The 20,944-nt window shown below is 36.3% G+C and overlaps 1 protein-coding gene across 2 annotated transcripts in view; it reads right to left on the bottom strand.

The window, feature by feature from the left end:
- Positions 1-7,056: 7,056 nt before the first annotated feature.
- The window catches only part of USP46 (ubiquitin specific peptidase 46), a 32,688-nt gene continuing 18,800 nt past the window's right edge, over positions 7,057-20,944 (bottom strand). The window contains exons 5-9 of one of the 2 annotated variants that reach the window (XM_005490025.4): positions 19,745-19,821; positions 14,484-14,567; positions 13,991-14,188; positions 13,232-13,310; positions 7,057-12,324 (exon numbers count right to left, since the gene is read on the bottom strand). In XM_005490025.4, the coding sequence (XP_005490082.1) occupies positions 12,223-12,324; positions 13,232-13,310; positions 13,991-14,188; positions 14,484-14,567; positions 19,745-19,821 (540 nt within the window). In that variant the 3' untranslated portion in view covers positions 7,057-12,222. Of the gene's footprint in view, positions 12,325-12,595; positions 12,776-13,231; positions 13,311-13,990; positions 14,189-14,483; positions 14,568-19,744; positions 19,822-20,944 lie in introns of those variants that run through there. The other variant, XM_026795269.2, reaches the window with a different exon arrangement.

The raw sequence follows: 20,944 nt of genomic DNA, 5'->3' as shown, positions 1-20,944 counted from the left end.
ACAGCTTTTCTTACTTGTTCAAAGAAGCTGAGAAGGTTTTGTGGAGTCCCTTCCTGGCTGTGTGTGTGCTATGTGTGTGCAGGAAGCAAAAGCAAATTATTCTGCTATAGCTAGACAGCATTATAAAATTAACATTCAGCTAAATGAAGATTTTGCTCTAGAAAAGATCTTATATGCTTTTGCCTTTTCTTTGTTTGGTGACCAGTTAAAACAGCCTGATAAAAACAGACATTGGAAATGAGCAGCAGCTTTTTGAGCCACCAGCCCATCACAGTGACAGCTGAGGATGGTTCACTTCTGCAGGGTGCATATTGTTTGTTCCAGACTCAAAACGTGGGTTATTTGATCCATACAAGCTCCAAATGCCCATTTATAAAGGGAACACAGCATTTCTTACTCCTCTTCATGGACATTAACCACTTCCTTCCCAGAACAGTGCCATGACTAGCTGACTTCTCTGCTCTGCAGATATGCAAAAAAAGATTAAAATGAAGAGTATAAAACCCAAGAGTAAAATCATTCAAGGATAGAGTTCTAGAAAAAAAATGTTTCCATAAAAAGCCTCACCTTTTTGCTATTTAACTTTATAATGCCATTAAAAGGCTGTTTCTTGTTTGTTTGTTTTTGTTTGTTGGTGTTGGTTGGTTGGTTGGTTTTTTCAGTATTGCCTCATGCTTGTTAGGTCAGTTTTGTTGATATTCATGTATCCATGTAATCATTCCAAGGGCCCAAGATAAGCAATAATAAGTCCTGCTGTAAATAACATGATAGCATCTCATTATCTAAGGCATACGTGGAAAATTATTATGGATAACAAAATATTTAGGGGGGAATTAGCTAAGCAGATACATGAAGAATGAGGCAATACACAGTGCATAACCCATTAGCTTAATTCCTATCTGTAAAAAAAGCAACCATAAACTGAGTGAGCTTGGATAGAAAGTTTCTTTCCCTTGTAAAGTTTCATTGCTTTCTAAGGAAGTGATCTTTAATGGGTCATTTATTTCATAAGCTGTCTCCTGTAGAATTTTCTCCCCTTCCTTTGAAACCACTAGATGTAGTCATGGTGAGAGACAGAGAGCTGGACCTGGTATTCTTTTACTCTGACTTCGGTTGGCCTTGTGAGGGGGAATGTTGCTTGGAAATAAAATCCAATAGTACTGACCTTTTATGACAAATTTGGAGTACATTTGTATCACTGTATTAATTCCTGCCACTTCTGGGCATTTGTTTGTTGTCTTGTAAAGATCTTCTGTCAAATAGTAGTTAGCTACTCTTAATGTTTACAAATCTCCCTCCTTGAAAGGAGTACTGCAATTATTAACTGATGAGTGCCTGAAAAAGGAAAAAAAATGTGATAGCCTAATTATTGTGCATGTAAGAGTAATTTAGGTGGCAACCTCTACTTCTCTCATCTAGGCTCCATAGTTCACTGATGTGTATAGGTCTTGGCTTACCCTTTTTCCAGTTGAGAAACAGAGGAAGGGAGAGGTTGCATTCTTTGTCCCATGTGATAAAATGAGTTCTTGACAAGGATAAGAATGGAAAGCTCAGATTTGCCTGTCGAATCTGCAGCCCTTGCTGCTTTCCTGAACATACTCTCCCAAGGGCTGAGTCCTTTGAATGTACCCAATAGTACCGGCTAATAAATGGTTGCAAAATTTACTGAAGTTGGTGGACTGACATTGCAATCCCTTGGAGAAAGAGAAGATAAGTGATCTTCCATTCAAGGAGAGCTGGAATAGTAGATGATACTGTCCAACATCACAGCAGTAGTAGGAAAAATAATGTAGCCCGTACATAATGGCTAATAGGAAGTAAAAGTCCAACACCCCAATGTAAAGGGCACAAATGTCACTAGAAGACTGCCACCTTGTACCTGCACCTTGGGGTTTTTTTCCTTAAGAAATAGTATAATGAATTAAAATTTAACACAGTTTCATGAAAAAAAATCACCTAGGACATATGGCTCATTATTATACTACAGGGATTTTGAGTAAAACACCTTTGGATAAATAAAGTTCAACTGTATTTAGAGCATGATGAATGAAGTGGTTTGTTCTCAGCTCAGCATCTGGAGGTGGGGTTTGGCTGCACAAGAGTGAGAGCCAGAGATTCACTATATTAAGGAAACACATTTTCCAGGTACATTATTTTAACAAGTGTCATGACAACTAAGCAGAGACATGAAACAGTGAACCTTTATTCACAGCCATTACCACACCAAACACTGGCTGGGCACAGTCTGTGCTCAGCAGTACCACTTCTTTTAGGACAAACTGATTGTCTTTCCTCATCCTCTGTAACTGCATTTGGGAACAATAAATAAGTATGAATGTGTAATTTTAGTTATAATGAACAGTGTTCTCTAAGTCACAGTAAAAATACAATTTAATATAAATATTGAATATTACTCTAAAGCATGTTAATACAAAAGTTTGGTTGATTCAATGTTGATTGAAACAGCATGACAGGATAGTGATGCAGTATGGCCAGAAATATCCCATAAATGTCAACAGTAGAATTAGCAACCTGTGCTTGAGTATTTAAAAATATCACAGTTGTAAAGGTTAGGGGGAAGAATTCTTTTTGGCTTTATGTTGTCCTCAAGGCCATATTCTGAAGGGCAAGAGAGTGTCATGCTGCTGCCTTAGTCAACACTGGTCTCTGCCTCAATTACTCACCTTGCAGAATTAAAACAGACTGTGACCTCACCCCAGAATACTTTTATTCATCTGAAAATATACATTCAGAATTAAGAAAGCGAAATAAACCATAAATAAGTTACATCATCCTTGCTTTACCTAATATTTTCTGCTAGTGTATAATAATTAATGGTTACGAAGGGACAAAAGAAAACCAACCCATTCCTTGGAAAGTGAAGTGCTGTAATGACAAAATTCCTGAGTAACCTCAACTGTCCCAGTGCATTCCAGGCAAGATGAGCTGCATTAGAGAGAGCAAGGCATCAGGTTTTAGTGGGTCAGTGTGCTATAGGGTCTGCACTTTGAACTGCATCCAGTGATGCCTTAAGTTTTAGCTTTTATTTTCTTCAATATAAAAGCTAAAACTTAAGCACTGCTTTAGTGTATAACTCTAAAACTCCATGGCCTGTCAGCTGCCCATTTTATTCAGACAAAACAATTTTTCTATAGGCCTGAAACTCAAGGACACCTTACTGTCTCAGGCCTCAAAAAACATAAACAAAAAGTGAATTGGGGGGAGTAAACTGGGGGAATGTGATTACATTACCGGAAGGTGTAATTGGACAATTAACCTCTGATTTGCAAATAGATCAAACTTCTATCTGTCTGAAAAACTTGTGATTGTAGTCCACCTTGGGTGTAGTGTCTGTGAGACTCCTGCACTGCCCAAGGTGTAACTTGTGAAAGGCTTTCAATAAATACCTACCTTTATCCTTTATCCTTTATCCTTTATCCTTTATCCTTTATCCTTTATCCTTTAGCTCTGTCTAGCCCCTGTTCTAGGTAGCCTCTCCAGGCATCACCAGAAGTGATCATCAAGGTAGCTACTGAGGAGCTCTTGAAAATATTCCTACAGTTCAACTGTTCTAGCTGAGTGGTGGCCAGATTCAGCTCAAGTTGAAGTTATTGGTACACATTACCCAGTTTCTACCATTTTCACCAAATTAAGACTTAAAAGTTTATTTGATTATCAGGTAAACTACCTTGAGGATGAAAATTGCTTCATAAATGACAGTGAGAATTACATGATTAGTGAATAAATAAAATTTAAGATTATATTTTGCTCCTGAAACTTGTTTTCAAAGAGCAGAGATAATCACACATTCAGTAACAATAGTAGTAGTTCTTCTCCAGTGTTCACAGTGTTCCACACATTACCACATCTTACAGCTGCACAGAAATCACAGCTCTGCTCACCAGAATTTGTATGAGGATGCTATAAGAAACTTTATTCCTGATTCTGCTATTACTAACCCCACTGTTAAGCTGCAAACCTACCTGGAGCTTCCTTACAGCCATAGTGATGTGATTGATAGTAAAATTTGCTCTCTAAGCATTTGTGATGTCTGATTTGCAATACTGGGTGATGTCTGTATCTTCTGTTTCCACATCTTTGGTGCTGCTCTGTACATGACTTGAATATTTCTTTTCATATGTGTGTCAAATTAAATCCAAAGGCTGTTTCACTCTGTCTTATTCCAAATTTCATTCAGCTTTGACCTCTTTATTTTACTCTTGCAGTGATTTGGAAAAAAGTCTTTATCAGCCTCTGCCTCTTGACTTTTATTTGATCGTGGTAGGTCTCTCCATTCATCCTGGGACAACCTGCAAATTCCAGGGTGTTGACTCATTTGCAATTTCTGTATTCATGGTGAGATGAAATGCACTATTAGCACCAGGTGAAATGTTTGTGACTGGTTAAACTCTGCATTGTGCAGTGAGGCAGTGAGGCTGAGTGAAATTTAACGAGGTGAGGCAGGGATCTCAAAGTACTTGTAAAAAAATTAATAAGAGGAAGTTTTTTCCAGAACAGATAATGGAAATGTCCTGTTGCCAAATATATGTGTGTGTGTGTGTGTGTGTGTGTGTGTGTGTGTGTGTGTTGAAAATGGTTGTCCTATTTTTCTTGAATTGGCACTAGATTTTTAAGTTGCACACAAGCACTCAAGGAAATTGATATCTCCAGAAATGTGGAACGTGGTTTTCTATGTCATGAATTTAGTCATATCTAATAAATATAATTTGAAGTCTGGTGATTACATTTAAATGAGTAACTTCACAAATTTCTCCTACCATATCTGACTTTTCAATTCAGATTAAATTATATTTTTAAACATTTCTCTGGTTAGCTGGTGCACAGAACATAACCCAGTTTAATGCAAAATGATTAATCTAATTCATACAAAAGAATAAGGAACAGAGATACAGCTAAACATCATACAGCTTCTAGGAAAGTGCATTTCTGAAGTGAGAGAAGTTCTAGTGAAGTTCACACACAATGAATATGAATCCTGCCACTGGCAACTATTTCTTGGTTTCTTAATTTGTACACCATTAATTCTATTTCTTCAAAATCTTTTAAAATAATGAATTTGTGAATATTTAGTTCAGTCATCTCCTTTGTTTTAAATTTCTGTCTCCATCCTAAGCAGTCAAATGCTTATGTCCTAATAACCCAGAAAAAAATTTGAAGGTACTTCAAATATTTTTAATTTGAAAAGAAACAGGTACTGTAAGATATGAAATGTTTTTCAACCCAGTCCTTAGATAGTCTGATGTGCCATAAATCTTACAGTGTGTTAGCTATAAATGCAACATGCAGTTTGATAGCTAAGTTTGATTTCAGTTCCTTAAAAGAATATGAAGGGATAAAGATAATCCATTTAGACAGGAGCAAGAAACTCCAGTCCTTTATTTACCTCACTTTTGAGAAAGGAAATTGTGATTGTTAATGAGCAACTAAAAGAAAATCAGAAGACAACAGGAACCTTTCAACTCTTGGACAAAATTTTAGACCCCGTGTAGCAAAATCCTTTTCCACTCCATTAATCACAGGTAAAATCCCAGGCTGAAAGGGCTCATTGTTTCCTGATGTTAAAGGTAGTTCAATTCTGGCTGATTTTTATTCTCTTCAGTTTTAGCTGAAACATTGAAGCTCAAACATTGACAAGGCCAATGGTGGTGTGCTTTAACTGGGTACAGCTCAGTCATGCAATTGTATGTATATTCTACCAAGACAACTCAGAAAATACTTGCAAAACTTGTTCTTTTAAGATACTTCAGAGTCAATCAGCCCATGGGGTGAAATATTCTCTGAAGTCACTTAAAATGTGTTGATCACATTAAATGAAATAAAAAGCAAGCATCAGTAGTCTTGTCATCTGTAAGAACACAGGCATCTGACATTCAAAAACATGTTGTGTAACAACCAACATCAATACTCAGCCTTAGTGTGGCTCCAGCTGAAGTCAAAGCAAATTGAATGGAAGTGAGATCAGCTACAGAGTTTATTTTATGTAAAATATAAACATGTTAACAGGAGAAAATACTGTTTTCTTATGTTACAACCTTAATAACCAACATGATTTTTATCTTACAGTTCTGCAGGTGGTGGAGGATTCAATTACATGTACATGATGATTAAAAAGAGCAGATATTCATCTGTACACATACACCGAGTATTGTATGCTGTACTAGAAATCCAGTATTTGTATGTGTCCTCAACTGAGTGCCTCATAATTCTGCTACCTCTTATTCCATTTAAAAAACTAGCACAAAATTTAAGTAGTTTTATCATGATTGCATCATTTTGACAAGGTAGAGAGGGACTATATATTTACAAACAGATGCACATATTCAAAGCCTCTGAAAAAAACCAACCCTTTCCATATCTCATCGTCTTGTCTTTCTTCTTCCTGCTACCCTACATTCATATCCATACAGGATGTGGTGGCTTTACTCCTAAAGCATCATGATAAGTAATGGAGCTTGTGTTAGGTCTTTTTAAATGAAAGCCACTGAGATTAGAAAATTGGCTCCAGGAAAACCACTGGCACCTGTAACATGGCATCCCTGATGCTGCTCTTGCTGTTAGAATGAGAGTTGAGAGAGGACGGAAACAATTTAGTATGTGGCCAGAGTCTGGGCTGGGACATTTCAAACATGAACACCATTGCAAATACAAAGCTGAGGTTTAAGCTCAGCCCCTCCAAGGGATGTGTACCAATTAATGAGATTCTGGGGAGTGGGGACAGAGGGGTTCCACATACTCATTAATTATCTACTGCAGCAAGCAATGTTTTGGTGAACTGCAAGATGTCTTCATGAGGGGCTTAGTCCCGCCACTCTGAAATCCTATGAGAAGGGTCAGGATTATCTAGAGGATGGAGATTAGGAAGCTGCATGTCAGTCCAGCTTCTCCTACAGAGCTACTGTGCTATCACAGAAAAGTTACTTTTTCATATTCTTGCCACCTGCCACAACCTTCATCAGGAGCACTAGGCTGTTAAATTGACTGCAGTGAATGGCACACACAATTTGTTTTACATAGTACAATAATCCCAAGTCTTGGTAACCAAATGAAACAGAATTTATTAAAGAATTATAGCAAGAGATCATGAATAAAGGGAGTTATTTGCAGTTTTGTATTAAATCAGTCAGGCAAAGCCAGCAACAAAACCTCCTAGAGGGTTAAGAATCTTTAGTATGTAAAATGGTGTGGGTTTAGCCAGATGGTCCCATCAGGTGGGCACATACCTCCTGATAGGTGTTATTTGACCCTGTATGCAAAAGAACTGTGCTATCTGAATACATTTTGTAGACAGGTTCAAGCAATCTCTTTGAAGTAATGCATACTAACTGAAAAGAAATTAAATGGGTGTCTATCAAGCCTTGCCAAGGGCTATTTACATAGTAAGGGCCATGTTAAATTCAGAAGAAACACCTCAGGATCAGAACAGATGTAACAAGAAAACGTTCTGGTCTTTTCACTGATCAAAGAAAATACAGTATCTAAAGCACTAGGAATAACCCTTGCATTAACAACACAGAAAGTCACTGGCTTTCTGATATGGACACCACAGATGCTGCCCTCTAAAACCCATCATTTTACACAAGCATTTATCTTACTTCATTATCTCTTTGCTTCATATTGGCCCAAGTGAAGAGAAGAGAGATGCAAAAATTTGCTCTCCTTGCCAGCACACACACAGTAGCCAAGAGTAATTGTGGCTCATCAGATTATTCACAGTTGTGACCAAACAGAGCATTTATAAAGCAGCGAAGAGAGCAATACCTGTATTATCAGCGGACTGACAGCTGACCCTGTGTCTGGTAAAAGAGAATTCTCCTGTAAGAACTAGAGCTTTTCTAAATTTTAGTCATTGATAAACTGTGTCACAGATTGAAGTATTGCAGTCATCCCCAGATGGGTCAGCAGGCAGAGAGCGCAAGAGGCTGTGAAATGTGCAGAGTGCAACTCATCAGGTACGTCTTATACATGAACAAATGTGTATGAAAATGCTTGGGCTTTCCAATTTTACAACCCAGCTAGGACTACAAGCCTAAAAAAGGAAATTGAGTTGTAACTAGAGATATTGGATCACAAGCAAACAGTTCCAAAAGCAGCAAGAGAAAGGCAAAATATTAAGCTGATTGGAATTTCACAAGATTGACATTGTTGCTTAAAGTGCTTGGGTTGATTACATTTTAAAAAATACATAAAAATTAAAGCAAAACAAATAGTATTAACCACATAAGTTATTATACAGTACAGTAACAGACCAACAAATGAAAAATAAATTAAAACAAACCCTTCTAAAAGATATTAGCAAAGAACAGGTACACAGCCAAAACTTAATAAAATTTCTAGTATTCATTCAGCTGTAAGACACTGCTCACAACTATCAGCCAAAAAGAGATAAAACAAAAAGGGTTTGCTGTTGAGAGGCATCAAATCACTGGCAGCTGCAAGCTGTCAGCTCAGGTGCCAACTACATGATGTTGGAACAGAAGAGAGTGACTGAAATGTAATGTCTGAAGAGAAAAGGTTTTGGTAACCCTTTAGGACCCATTCTGTAAGGTGAATTTCAGTTGAATTTATACAAAACCTGATAAGAAGGGAACTCCTGCTTCTTTGTTTTCTTTGCTCCAACTGCTAAAGGAACAAAACTTTTCATACATAATCTAGCACTCTGAGGTAACTAAATAGTTAAAATAGAATTGACAGGAGTAATTTTGGGACCTAATTTCAAAAAGGTGTTCTGTTTCATTGGTATGGCTTTTCCATCACTCCACTCTTCTGCCTCCCTCTGCTATGTCCCCACATTAGAAATGCCATAAAATCCCGACAGCCTGCTCTTGGAAATACAGAAGCTGAGTTCTGAGCTCATCCTGTAAGAGAACTGATTCATCAGCACTGCAGTGCTGTGGAAACACAGACAAGACAAAAATGAGGTTTGTTCTAAGTAAAGAACATAGTAATAGTATTTATAAATGGACAGTGCATCTCAGCAACAGCATGGAAAACAATTGGAATACTCCAATTGTTGTTAGACCTAATATACCTAGAACCTGACACCATAAAATACAGTCATTTTAGGGAAGCACACAATAGTATTAGAGATCTGTGCTAGCGTTTTGTTTTCTAGCTGCTAGCTGAAAGTCTTTTATTGTCTTAGGTATTTTTCCATTATTTCATAAGGGACTGGAAATCTATGCATAAGCATAAGAGAAAAAGGATTATGCTTTATTTAATCAACTGAAATACTTTACACCATAAGACTGATCCTGTGGGGATCCCAGTCCTGCAAAACCTGAGTGAATGTGCTTAATTTCACAAAGAAGAGTCCCTCTGCCTAGACTGGCACAATTCATACGGCTGTGACAGACAGCTTTTGGACTGAAGTCAAGACATTCAGCGCACTGGAGACTGGATGCAATTTACAGAATTGTGACCACAACTTTGTTAATCAAAAGAAAATGCTCCTTAATTTAGCCAATGTTAATATGAACTGTGTATTCCACAATGCTTCAGAGCTGATGTCAGACTACTGATGCTGGACTGGCGTGATACTGGTGCTGTGATCTTTCCATGGGCCAGCATGAATTAAAAATGCTTTTTCATACTTTGTGAAACAGCTTATTCTAGTAATTTTCCTCTCAATAACTTACTGCAATGATCTGTATGTTTTACAATCTAAAGCTGTCTTGCAGTGGAGAAAAATAGATTATTATTCTGCAGTTTAGCATTTAAATATTAATTCAAACCATTAACATTTTTACAACCAATTTGCCCATAGGTCGATTGAAATAAGAAATATATTTCCTAAAATTAAACTGATTTAAACATTATTTTTATGAAAATTTACTTTTCATATAAACATGAGCCCAGAAGATTCAAATTATGACCTTAAGAATATCTGGTTTTCTGAATCTTTTAAAACAAAAGAATGCTGTAAGAATGTTCAGTAGTAAACTGCAAAATACAGACCTTTGTTCCAGCACTGATTAATGCTGATCTAGAAAGTGATTTCATTCACAGTAAGGAAACCTTATCCATTTTAAAAGGCCAGTAATTTTTATCTTTTTTATATAGAAATTCTGAATGTTAGTAAATAAATCAGTTAAAGAGGGATTTGCAGGTTTAGCTTTTCAGTGGAAGAGTTCCTGGGTCTCAATGGGAGTTGAAGTCTGCTGTAAGATGTCTGTCTTCTGTATTAGAGACAGAACATTTCATTCCAACATCAATAAAAGAATAAGGGCTGCATCCTAATTATGCTTGTCTTGAGTCTGCGTACCAGCCTTCATTCATGTGAGTGATCTCTGTAGACCACCACTCTCATTCACTTAAGTCCTCTAAGGTTACATTCTGTCTCTCTTCCTGCATCAGTATAATAACATGATAAATCACAAATAATCTTTGCTGAAAAGTCCACTTCTATTTCTCATTTAGTGTAAAGTGCTACATTGCCTTAGTTTAAAAAATGGCCATTGAAAAATTCAACTGAACTTCAAATGATGTCACAGTAGAAGCTACTTAATTTTCACCAATATTTCACAAAAGATATTTCACATTCACAGTAGAGAACAATGAAAAACACTATTATCTTTTCTACAGAAAACTAAAATATAAGATGCAGCTGAACTTCAAAAACCATTTCTTGAAAGGGAGTGTTGGCCATAAAGTGTCAGGCAGGCTTCTTAAAGAAAAAAGACAAAAATCAACATTGTCTGATAAATACATAATGAGTGAATAAAATGTAACAGGTAGAAATAAATTTTGTGGGGTGAGAATATTTCCTTATAAATACTAGAACTGTCAGTCCCCATGAAGACAAAGAAAAGTGTTTTTGCTGTTATGTCATTGGAATAGGATTTTGGCTACTGAAGTTCAAGAATTGTATAATGGAGTGGAAGTGGCAAACTGAAGAAGGTAGCTACCCAGCATGACCGCTGACTCAAGCCACTATCAATCCCTTCTCAAACCCTATTGATACTTTCTTCTACATTTATTCTTTGCCAAATTCAGGTATTCAGGTGAATTCAGAAATTTTATTAGCCAGTGCATGACAAGTGCCATCCAAATTAATCCAGAAAAATCACAAACTTGGTCTTTTGTACTAATTTTGAAATTCAGCACTCCAGATCCCTATCTGTTTCTGTGGAGACAAAACTCTGTCAAATATGACCAAAATGTTAAGGATGATATATACATGGTAGCATGTACACTAGTGGTTGCTATGTATCGTGTTTCTAAGAAATTGACTCTGTCTTCAGAAATGAAAATGGGACCTAAAGATATTGAGAAAATTGCAGGATCAAGTTGTGTCATATGTACAAACAATGCTTATTTAAATGGACTGGATAATTTCAGTCCTGATGGATATGTTACATGTGAGCAGTGTTGCAATCACAACACAATCCAAGTAAACTACATAATTTTAACAAAAATCTAAGCTCAATCTTTATAAAAGCAACTTATCTCTGTATCATTTGTGCGATCTTACTCCCTTCATTCCAGTGCTCTGTAAGTTCTGAAATCTCACCTCATCTATACTGTCTCATGACAAAGTGGCTGAACATACAGAATTACTTAGTTCCAGTGTAATTTAAATCCCTCTATGTGAATTTTAGGTCTGTGGTTACACTCTGAAAGTTTTTAACAATCAAAATTGAAATGATTTTGGAAGAATATCTTTTCTGCAGCAGAGCAACATGTAAAAAAATCCCCTATATAACCACAACTTAAATAAACATGAAACTGATTTTTTTCCTTACACTTAAAAGGGGTAAGTATATGTCAGGATGTACTTAAAGGAATGCTTTGTAAATCAACACACTCCAAAACCATCTAGAAAGTTTTAAATAATTTTGTCCTAAATGTAATGAACACTTTCATATAAAATACTACTCTAGCTGGATTGGGTTTAACAGCTGACATTAACATCCAAATCTCATTATCTGTAAATGTTAGTCCATATAAATTCCACTAAAATCTGACTTCAATTAGCTCTTCAATCAGACTTAAAAACTACAAACAACCCGCCCTCTAAAACAAAGTTCTGAATGTCAAGAATGGACGGTCACAGTCAGCATCACATAAACCATGGAACAGGAGACAGTGTATTGTTGTTCAACCATCCATCAGGGATGTGGGCTGTGTAAAAGTCACTTTGGGGGAGCTGGTGCCTTCCTCTATGTGCAGCATCCTTGTGCGCAGTCACCACGGTTTGCCAAGTCACTCTCTTGACTGGTAGAATAAAATATAGCCAGACTCTGAATTTTTTGATATATCAGAGGTCAGACCGTAGAATTCTTCAATAGCTTGAGCATCTATTTTCTGCAAAATAAATATTTTATTAATATGCTGTTAGATAAAACAAATACTAAGTACAGATTTAATTACTGCAATTAGCAAATTCTGTTTGCAATTTAAGCAGTGAAAGGGTAAAGATTAGGGGCTGAGCCTTGCTGATCTCACTTATGAAATTCATAGGCATGTTTCTGCCACTGAACATAACTGAATTAGGCCTTTTCCAATAACAGAGAGAATCCTTGAAATGTACAGTAATAAACACTGTTAAAACACATAAATGTGACCATGTGTTCCCATCTTTCTCAAATTTTCAGAAATCTTCCTCAAGACTTGCCCCATCCAGCATCCCAGTTCTTACTTTCCTTACCTCTCGGGAAATCAGACTCAAAACCGCAGTTATGCCAGTGGGCCACAATGACATAAAAGGGTTTGCATAAGAATGAATTCCAGAGTGTTCAGACAGAATCTGCAATAGCTGTGGGACAGATTCTACTTTAATCTACATTCAGGTAATCCCAAATCAACAACACAATTCAGACTTTCTTGTAACTTCCCTATTCAAAACTGAAAATTCTACAGTAATGCTAGCTTTACTTAGTTCAATTTTACCAAGTGAAATGGTTTTAATGAATTAAATTTATTTTTTTAGATACAGAAAACATTCAAAATTAAACTCTTTAAGTCTGGTATTAAAAACATTTGATCTTGCTATGAAATAAAAAAATCCCTCTGACACTGACAGAGCACAAACTACAGGACTAATAATTTTGTTTACAATCTTCCTTCCTAACAGAATTGAAATAAACATTACAACCAAACTGTGGCTTTGTAGACTGGTAGTCTTTACCCAGTTCTGGATCAGAATTGTAACCCCAAGCAGGGAAGCATACATTAATACAAAAGTTGTGCTCATGACCTTCAGCATACTGACCTCTACAATGTCATCATCAAACAAGAGCCAAAATCCATGACTTTTCACAATAGTAATGTAATGCCCTCGATTAGGTCCACTAGAAAGAAAAACAAAAACCCAAAATATTAGAATGTACTATTGAGTCCATTTTGAAAAGTCACATTTCTTTATGAATGCAGAATTATGACTAAATGTTATAAAAATCATGATAAATTCACATGTAGTGGTACTCTAGACATTTAGTCCTTTCCATTTTTATTTTAAGTTGTTGCAAAGCTAATCAGCTGAAAGCTAAAGGTGTTATTTTCATCTGTGCCAGGATCATTTAGCGAATTATTCTACAGAGCACTTAACAAGTTGCTCATGGTAGGCATCAAATGCATTTAAAACTGCAAGAACTAAGTATAGGGGGGGAAATGGACCAAAATGATCTGTTGTGAGACCTACATGATGACGTGCATGTCTCACAACAGATGACATGATGACAGCCTTTGGCCCTCACAGAGTCCTGACTCCCAACATTTTAAGGGGTCTTGTGAGGAAGGAGGTAGTTTTATCAATTTAAGCCAAACCTGTGACTTTTGGAGACCTGAGACATTATTTCTTAAACAAGTACAGATTTACGATGAGGGATGCCGGTTAAATGGTCCAGCCCAAGACACAAGCAAGCCCATGCAGCAGCAGGCTGTAAGTCCATCCTCCCCATATTTTGTCAGGGGTAGCTCAGCCCTCGGCCAACACCTGCCAGCAGCCTGTGACACACATGGAGCCCCTCACCTTCCACAGTGAACGACCACAGCCACCAAGTCGTACATGCGATCCAGGTTGACGGCGTCGCCTGAGGTGTTGAAGAGCCGCAGCTCCAGGGGAAACACGACCCGGTAGGACAGCTTCGTGTACCTGTGCAGCTGCTCCATGTACTTGAATCTCTTGAGGTGTAAGGCAAGAATCATTGGCAGTTTTTTTACTCTCATCCTGTGAAACCATTAAGAATGCATATAATGAACACCTGACCAGTTCAAGGCCATTCTTTCTTCCCTTAATAAGCAAATGGCTGCATTATAAAAGCACTTTGTAAGTAACAATAATCAACTAGAAGTGGCCTCTAGACTAAGACACATGCCTTTAAACTTGTCTGCAGGCTCTCTCATCCACACAGAGAATGCATTTGGGATGAAAGCTTTCTAGGTATTTAAACAAAATGAATATCAAGGAGTAAGTTTGCCAGAGCCCGGGAAGAGCATGGTGAAACAGCCTGCTCTTTGCTTACCTCTTCTGTGCCTCTTGTTTACTGCAGCAAGTTTCACAGTAGTATTTCTGTTCACTACATAGTGTCTCTGTGTTACTGAAGTCTCTGTAAAAAAATACAATCATCAGTTCTTTAAGGATATGAATACATTTACTTGGGCTGATGAACTGGAGCCCAAAAGACACACAGGATGAAATCTTCACCCATTCCAGTTTTCTAAAGCATCTGAAGCGACTGTACTGGGGTTTGCAAACAGAGTTAGGGTATCTGGCTGCTATGACAAGTTATATTGGGAGTTGAGGCCCTCTGTATGATACAAATAAAGGTCAGGTGTCTCAAAATGTGACTTCTGTCTGGTATCTTGCATAAAGGACCTGCCCAGACTTGGGTGTAATCACTCAATCCATTCTATTTCTTTTTAAATTATTTGCAGAATAAAGCAACTTTAGGTGCACTTCTACCATGCTCCAATATCTCATGTTTTATGGTGTTCTTCCATAAGAAAGGTTTGAATCCTCTTACAAAGAAGAAATAAATTGAACTTAGTTTCCTGCATCCTCTAACCTTTTGGACAGTTATCCAGAAGTTTATAGATTATACTTTTCCATTTTCTAAAAGAGGAAAGAGGCAGCTGGTATAGAAAATTTTGTAAATCCTGATCAAGTAAATACACTTGGAGATATTTCTGGATTGAGCTTTTAAAGTGACAAAGGCAGTGGAAGGCTGGTCTGATAACATCTCTCAGTTCACAGAAAAGATTTGCTGGAAGTCACAGTGCTGATATGCTTTGAAGCAAAATTTAAGGCACCTAACACCACTGAACTGTAAAAAAAAAAAAAAAACCCAGTAATTATTTTTGTCATCTGTTGTGTTACATTGCAGTTGAGCAGGAGTTTTGAGAACTGTGAATGCAGATATAAGCACCTATCTTCCACTTTAAACACATAGGTTTTCCTGTGACTTTGGGCCCTAAATAGCTATATTAGAATTCCAGAACTGTCTTATTGAGTGTCCCTACCTTGTACTTGACAGGCTTCTGAACTCCAGGCAAATTCAGACACTAATAAATTCACTTCTATCACTGCAATTCACATTCATGGAGGCTGAATCCCCACTGTCTGCAACTTCAGCCTGCTCTCAGAGCAGGCAGCACCAGAATTGTCTTACAAGGCAAAGGGAGGACTCTGGATGATTATTTCTTCCTGACATCATCACTATAGGGGTAGGTGGGAGGGATGAAGACTACATAGTTTGCTAGGGCATAGATATTAGAAGTTAGATAATTAACTTCACAAAAGCTTAAGGTTGACAGAGCATGACAAAGAAGCACTTCATAGGACTGCATAATATTTTTTAAAACTGAGATTACTTTTACTGATTTATTTTCTTTATAAGGTCTTAACACTAAGGAGAAAAAGCTGAAATTTAGAAAAAAATACATATTTTGGAAGATAAGTTACATCTAAATTTTGATCATAAGTACTATTTTTTATCTAAAAGAAAAGAAAATTTTACTGGGAAGGATTTGCTTCAGTGGTAAATACTGATCTCAATATGTGATTTCACATTTGAATTTAAACATAAAATTAATTTAATTCAGCCAATTCCTCTGAAAAGCACAGTAACCTTTCAGGTAAGTGAAGAGCTGAAATTTTAGAAAATATTAAAGATGAGTTATATGTGCAGGGAATGTAAGACTCAGTAGAATGTGCCTGTGAAAGTTTTAGGTTGGCTGTTAGAGAAAGAGTCTCATATTTATTTTCAAAGCCTACAGTCAAAATTTTAAAAAAAGCAAACAAATTTGGGGAATTTATTAGTTTTTTTCTCATTTCAAAGTGAAGCAAGGAAAAATGTTTTTCTAACATGAACAAACGTGCAGATGGTAGCAATTTGATAGATATTGGTTTGTTCTATTCCAAGTCTCCCATGGAAGTTAATTAAACTCGAAGAGTTTCTGAATTCCGTTTAAAATATACTGGTTATTCTGATGCTATTAATATCTATTATTAGTATTATAATTTATTATTAGTAGTATTTATTTATTTATTAGTAGCATGGTAGTATCCATTCTTGGTAGTATTAGAAAAATATGTTTCACTGAAAAATAGTTAGAATTGAAATAATTTCAACTTCAGTAACTCTTTCAGCAATCAAGAATTTTCAGCATGGCACTTCTAATAGATGTTGAACAGTAAAAACAGCAGATCACTGACTGGAATTCCCAAGGTCTGCATGTGCAAGAGCCACAGCTTTGCAGAACCCTTCTCTAGACCTGCAAAGCTAGTTTCAAGATACGTCTAACTCTCTCCTGTTCCATTAATAATCCAATCTGCATTCTGCTTATATGTTATTTTAGCAAGGACAATAAAATTTTAAATATACCTGCTCAAGATGTACTAACTTATCATTGACCTTGAGCTTCTACAGCCTCTCTGCTACAGTGTGAAAGATGCTTCCTATTGCTTATATGCATAAATAGTATTAATTTTGTGTTTTAAGAGATGAGAGAATTATTAGTGTAATATCAATTATTACACCAGTCAGGATCAAACTGACTGATAAACATTGCAACTCCAAGTGGATATAAAAACAATGGATACATACTATATTTGTTATAAGACTTATTGCTTCAGGCCCAGCTGTCTATCCTGTGGGTTTAAACTATGCCAGAGACTTGTATTCTTTCTGTCCTTTAGACATCTTGAGCACTCAAGGACATTTTACATTTTGAAAAACTACAGAAATAAAAGAACAGTCATCTGTAGTGGTAAAGAGATTCATTATACTTAAATGTTATCTTGCACAGCTTTTCTGTATTTGACCTTTTAAATGCAGCAGCCCTTAAAGCCATTAAGACACAGCAAAGCAGTTGTTAAAAAAAAGGAAACAGCAAAGATTGCAAAAAGAGTGATAACTAGGCTGTTCCCATTGAAAGAAACCACTTACATTTTGTGTAATAATGCATAATACCAGCAGCAATGAGAGGAAATCCATATTCTAACTGAATATATGTTTTCTAAACAGAAGCAGAAATGTTGCTAACATAAAACACAATAGAATAGATGAGAGGTGATAACTTTCCTCCTATTCAATCTGTAAATAGTGGCCTGTACCACCTCAAGAAAAGAAAAATCGGGATTTTGCTTTCCTTTATTTCCAAAAGGAGCAATGGATAAACTTCAAAATGCATGTCATGCTGTTGGAGTAAAGGCTCTACACTGGAATGCATAATGAGACTTAGGGCATTCATTTTTCTCAGGATTGTATTGATCTCTCTTGGAATATTATGTCCTGTTCTAGACAGCAACTTCAAGAAAGACAGAGTTCAAGAGAGAGGTACAATAGGAGAGAAGGCTGAACAGTAATAAACATGTGTAGAGATCCAGAGAAGATAGCCTAACAAGGAGAAGTTGAATGACCTTAGGCTGTTTAAATTTTTTAAAAAGTGATTACATTTTTCCTGTATGTAAAAGGCCACTGAAGGGGAATGGGGGCAACCCCTGGTTTATATCTCAAGTACTCAGGGCAAGTAGAAATAGGCTTGAACTGAAACACCAAAGATTCATATTACACAGCAGGAAAAACTTACTAGTACTAAAGAACAAGAAGGACTGGGATAGACAATCAAGATAATACTGCTGAAAAGATCTTTTGGAACAGGTTGGATAAGCATCCTCTCTGACATGAAACAGGGGATAACCTCCTTGGAGTCACTTTCAACTCCACCATTCACTTGTTGATTGCAGTTGTGCAGATGCAGTTCTTACATCTCTTAAGCACAGTCACTGTCTGTTCAGTAGAAGAAATGCTATTGGTATTTTTAATGAAGTGCTTAATCTGCCTTTACATAAAATGGCCATTCCCAACAAAACTTTTCCAAGAAGATAAAAATCAAGAATGTAAATAAAAAACAGGAGAAAGCCGAAGGACAGATGGTAACATCTATACAGCAGAAGTTTTTAACATGTTCACCAGACTCAGCTGTAAGAAAATGTCAGAGCTCCGTCTCCAGTACCAGAGAACCAAATAAAAACTCAGATAGAAAGGGCTTCCAAAGGCACTGCAGCACCCTTGCAGCTCAGTGGGATTTCAAACTGACTTTGAACACCATAGGGAAAGGTAAGTAATACTGGCAAGTTCAGGGTAGGGGCTCCAGTGAAGAACTCAAAAGTGTGCAAACAAAAACCTGTAATACCAACAAAGATTCAGCTACTGGTTACTATGAAGAGGCAAAGGGACTACAGCAGAAAAAGAGAATGCACTGCTTTCCAAAGCCTCTCTTTGGTTTGCTCACCTATTACAGGCAGGCTAATTAATGCAGTGTGGGCTACTTGAGGGCTAAGGACTGCTACAGCATCCTAAGGGAGACTGAACAGAAATTGAGAAGGAAAAGACTTTCAGTTATTACAGAAGCTACTTAGTACAGTTGTCATATTCACAGAGAAGTCACTGCTTTCTGATTCAGGAAATAGTTAGTACCTCACATTCTTTCTTTCTTAACTCTCACCTAGGGATGGCACACCAGGAAACCCCTCCTAGGCATTCCAGAACAACTGAATAATGCAATTTCAACCTTGACAGCAATTTTGAATTTTGAAGGAGTTTGACCAATTGATAATCATTACCTTAGAACAGCAATATATTGTCTTAAATATAGGTAGTGATTTGTTGTATTAATGTCAAAACTCTGGACATTTTAAATCTCTCAGAATAATCACTCATGCAAGAGTGAAAAATTTTTGATGTCTAGATTTTTTAAGTTAGGAATATACTAAGAGCAGAACAGAAATTTGGAATAAAAGACTTCACATAATTTTAGGATGAGACACAGAATAAGCTATTTCTGATAATAAAATAACTTTTGAAATATTTTGCCCTCTATGGACTCTAGAACTCATTCTGCAAAACACACACTTAACTTTTAATATGTCTATGAATCTTAATCAACAAAGCTCTTCTGTAGAAGCTTAAAGACAAGCACATTTAAATCTCTTTGAAGCCAATTACAATTCTGCAGCAATTCTTCCAGACAACAAAGCAATCAATTATTTTCCCTGAAAGTTGATTTATTTTCCTCTTTCAAATAGAAACACTGAAAGAGAAAGGGCGGAAAGCAAAATACAATAATGTATATTTTGTGATTAGAGGAAACATCCTGTTTAAAGTCTTTTTCTCTTGCTTAGGGTAAGTTCAAATTGAAATGTTATTGTATTTTTCTATACCTACTAGACCTGAAAAATCTGGCAGTTAGAGCTATCTGCTGAAAAGATGCTTTCATTTACCTTAGACAGTGTGTAATCGATGTGTTCTGCTCCACATCAACAGAAAGGTCAAGAAAATCTTCATCTTTGCTACTAACCTGTTGCAAAACACATACATGTAAAACAGAGATGCCATACATCTAAATGCTGTTTAAACCTTTAGCAAATGCTGAAGATATTTATTTCTGTACAAATTGTTCTTAGGTAAAAGTAATTAATTTCAATGCTTCAATTTTTTTTTAGTTCAGTTTGATTAATGTTCAGTGTGATATTTATTAGTAACTCTACTAATCCAGCTTTCATATAATTTAACTTCTGTCTATTCCACTTACCCAATCCCACCAACCATGGGCCATCAATGACAGCCTACTGTTCAGTAAAGGTGAAGCATTCTCCCTTGTATCATCTGGGATTGGTGCATTAAGTATGTTTCCTTGTTATGTAACACAGCCTACTTTCTTTTATTCTCAGAAATTTGTTTTTTTGTATAACATATTACAATATACATTCACATTTTATTCTTACATAATTATTTCCACTATTAAGGATGCAATGAAGATAATTTCCAAATATATTTCTGTCACAAAAGTCATACTTTACCATGTTATCCTTTCTCTCTAGTGAGTATTGAAAAGTGTGGGTTTATATTTCTGGTTGACACAGCTACATTTCCCCATTGGACATTATTCCTAGTCAATATTTTGATTTAAGAAATTTTAAATATTAAAGGTAAAAATGGCTCAGTGATACTATTTTGCAAAATCATTTTGGTGTTGCCAATCTTTTTTTTAGACAGAACAAGAGGAGAAAAATTTTACTGAGGAGTTTTTATCTAAAAAATTTAAGTCTGAATATTTTCAGAACGACAGATCCTGATTTTTGCATTGAAAATTATTTTTCACTAAGAGTGTTTAATCTCAAACGTGAAGTAATATTAACAAAAAAATCACCCAAATGGCTAATTCTTGTAATACTTCAACTAAGTCAAAAGACTGCAGAAATACTTACTGCATATGAATTCAGTCATACTCTTAACAATGTTTTTATAAAACGTTGCATGAACACCCCATGTTTTTGTCTCCTATTGTATTTCTTTAGAATAACTAAAACAGATGGGAAAATAGTGAAGTCCAAATCAAAAACTTCTGTGAGGAGATGAATCCATTGTTCTGGCAGAAGTCCCTCACACAGATTTTTGCAGTGCTGTGGATGTGATAGTTA

Source organism: Zonotrichia albicollis, chromosome 5 (genome assembly GCF_047830755.1).
Source record: "Zonotrichia albicollis isolate bZonAlb1 chromosome 5, bZonAlb1.hap1, whole genome shotgun sequence".
NCBI classification, from domain to species: domain Eukaryota; kingdom Metazoa; phylum Chordata; class Aves; order Passeriformes; family Passerellidae; genus Zonotrichia; species Zonotrichia albicollis.
The sequence above is the reverse complement of the archived record's forward strand: the minus strand, read 5'-3'. Positions and strand labels throughout refer to the sequence as shown.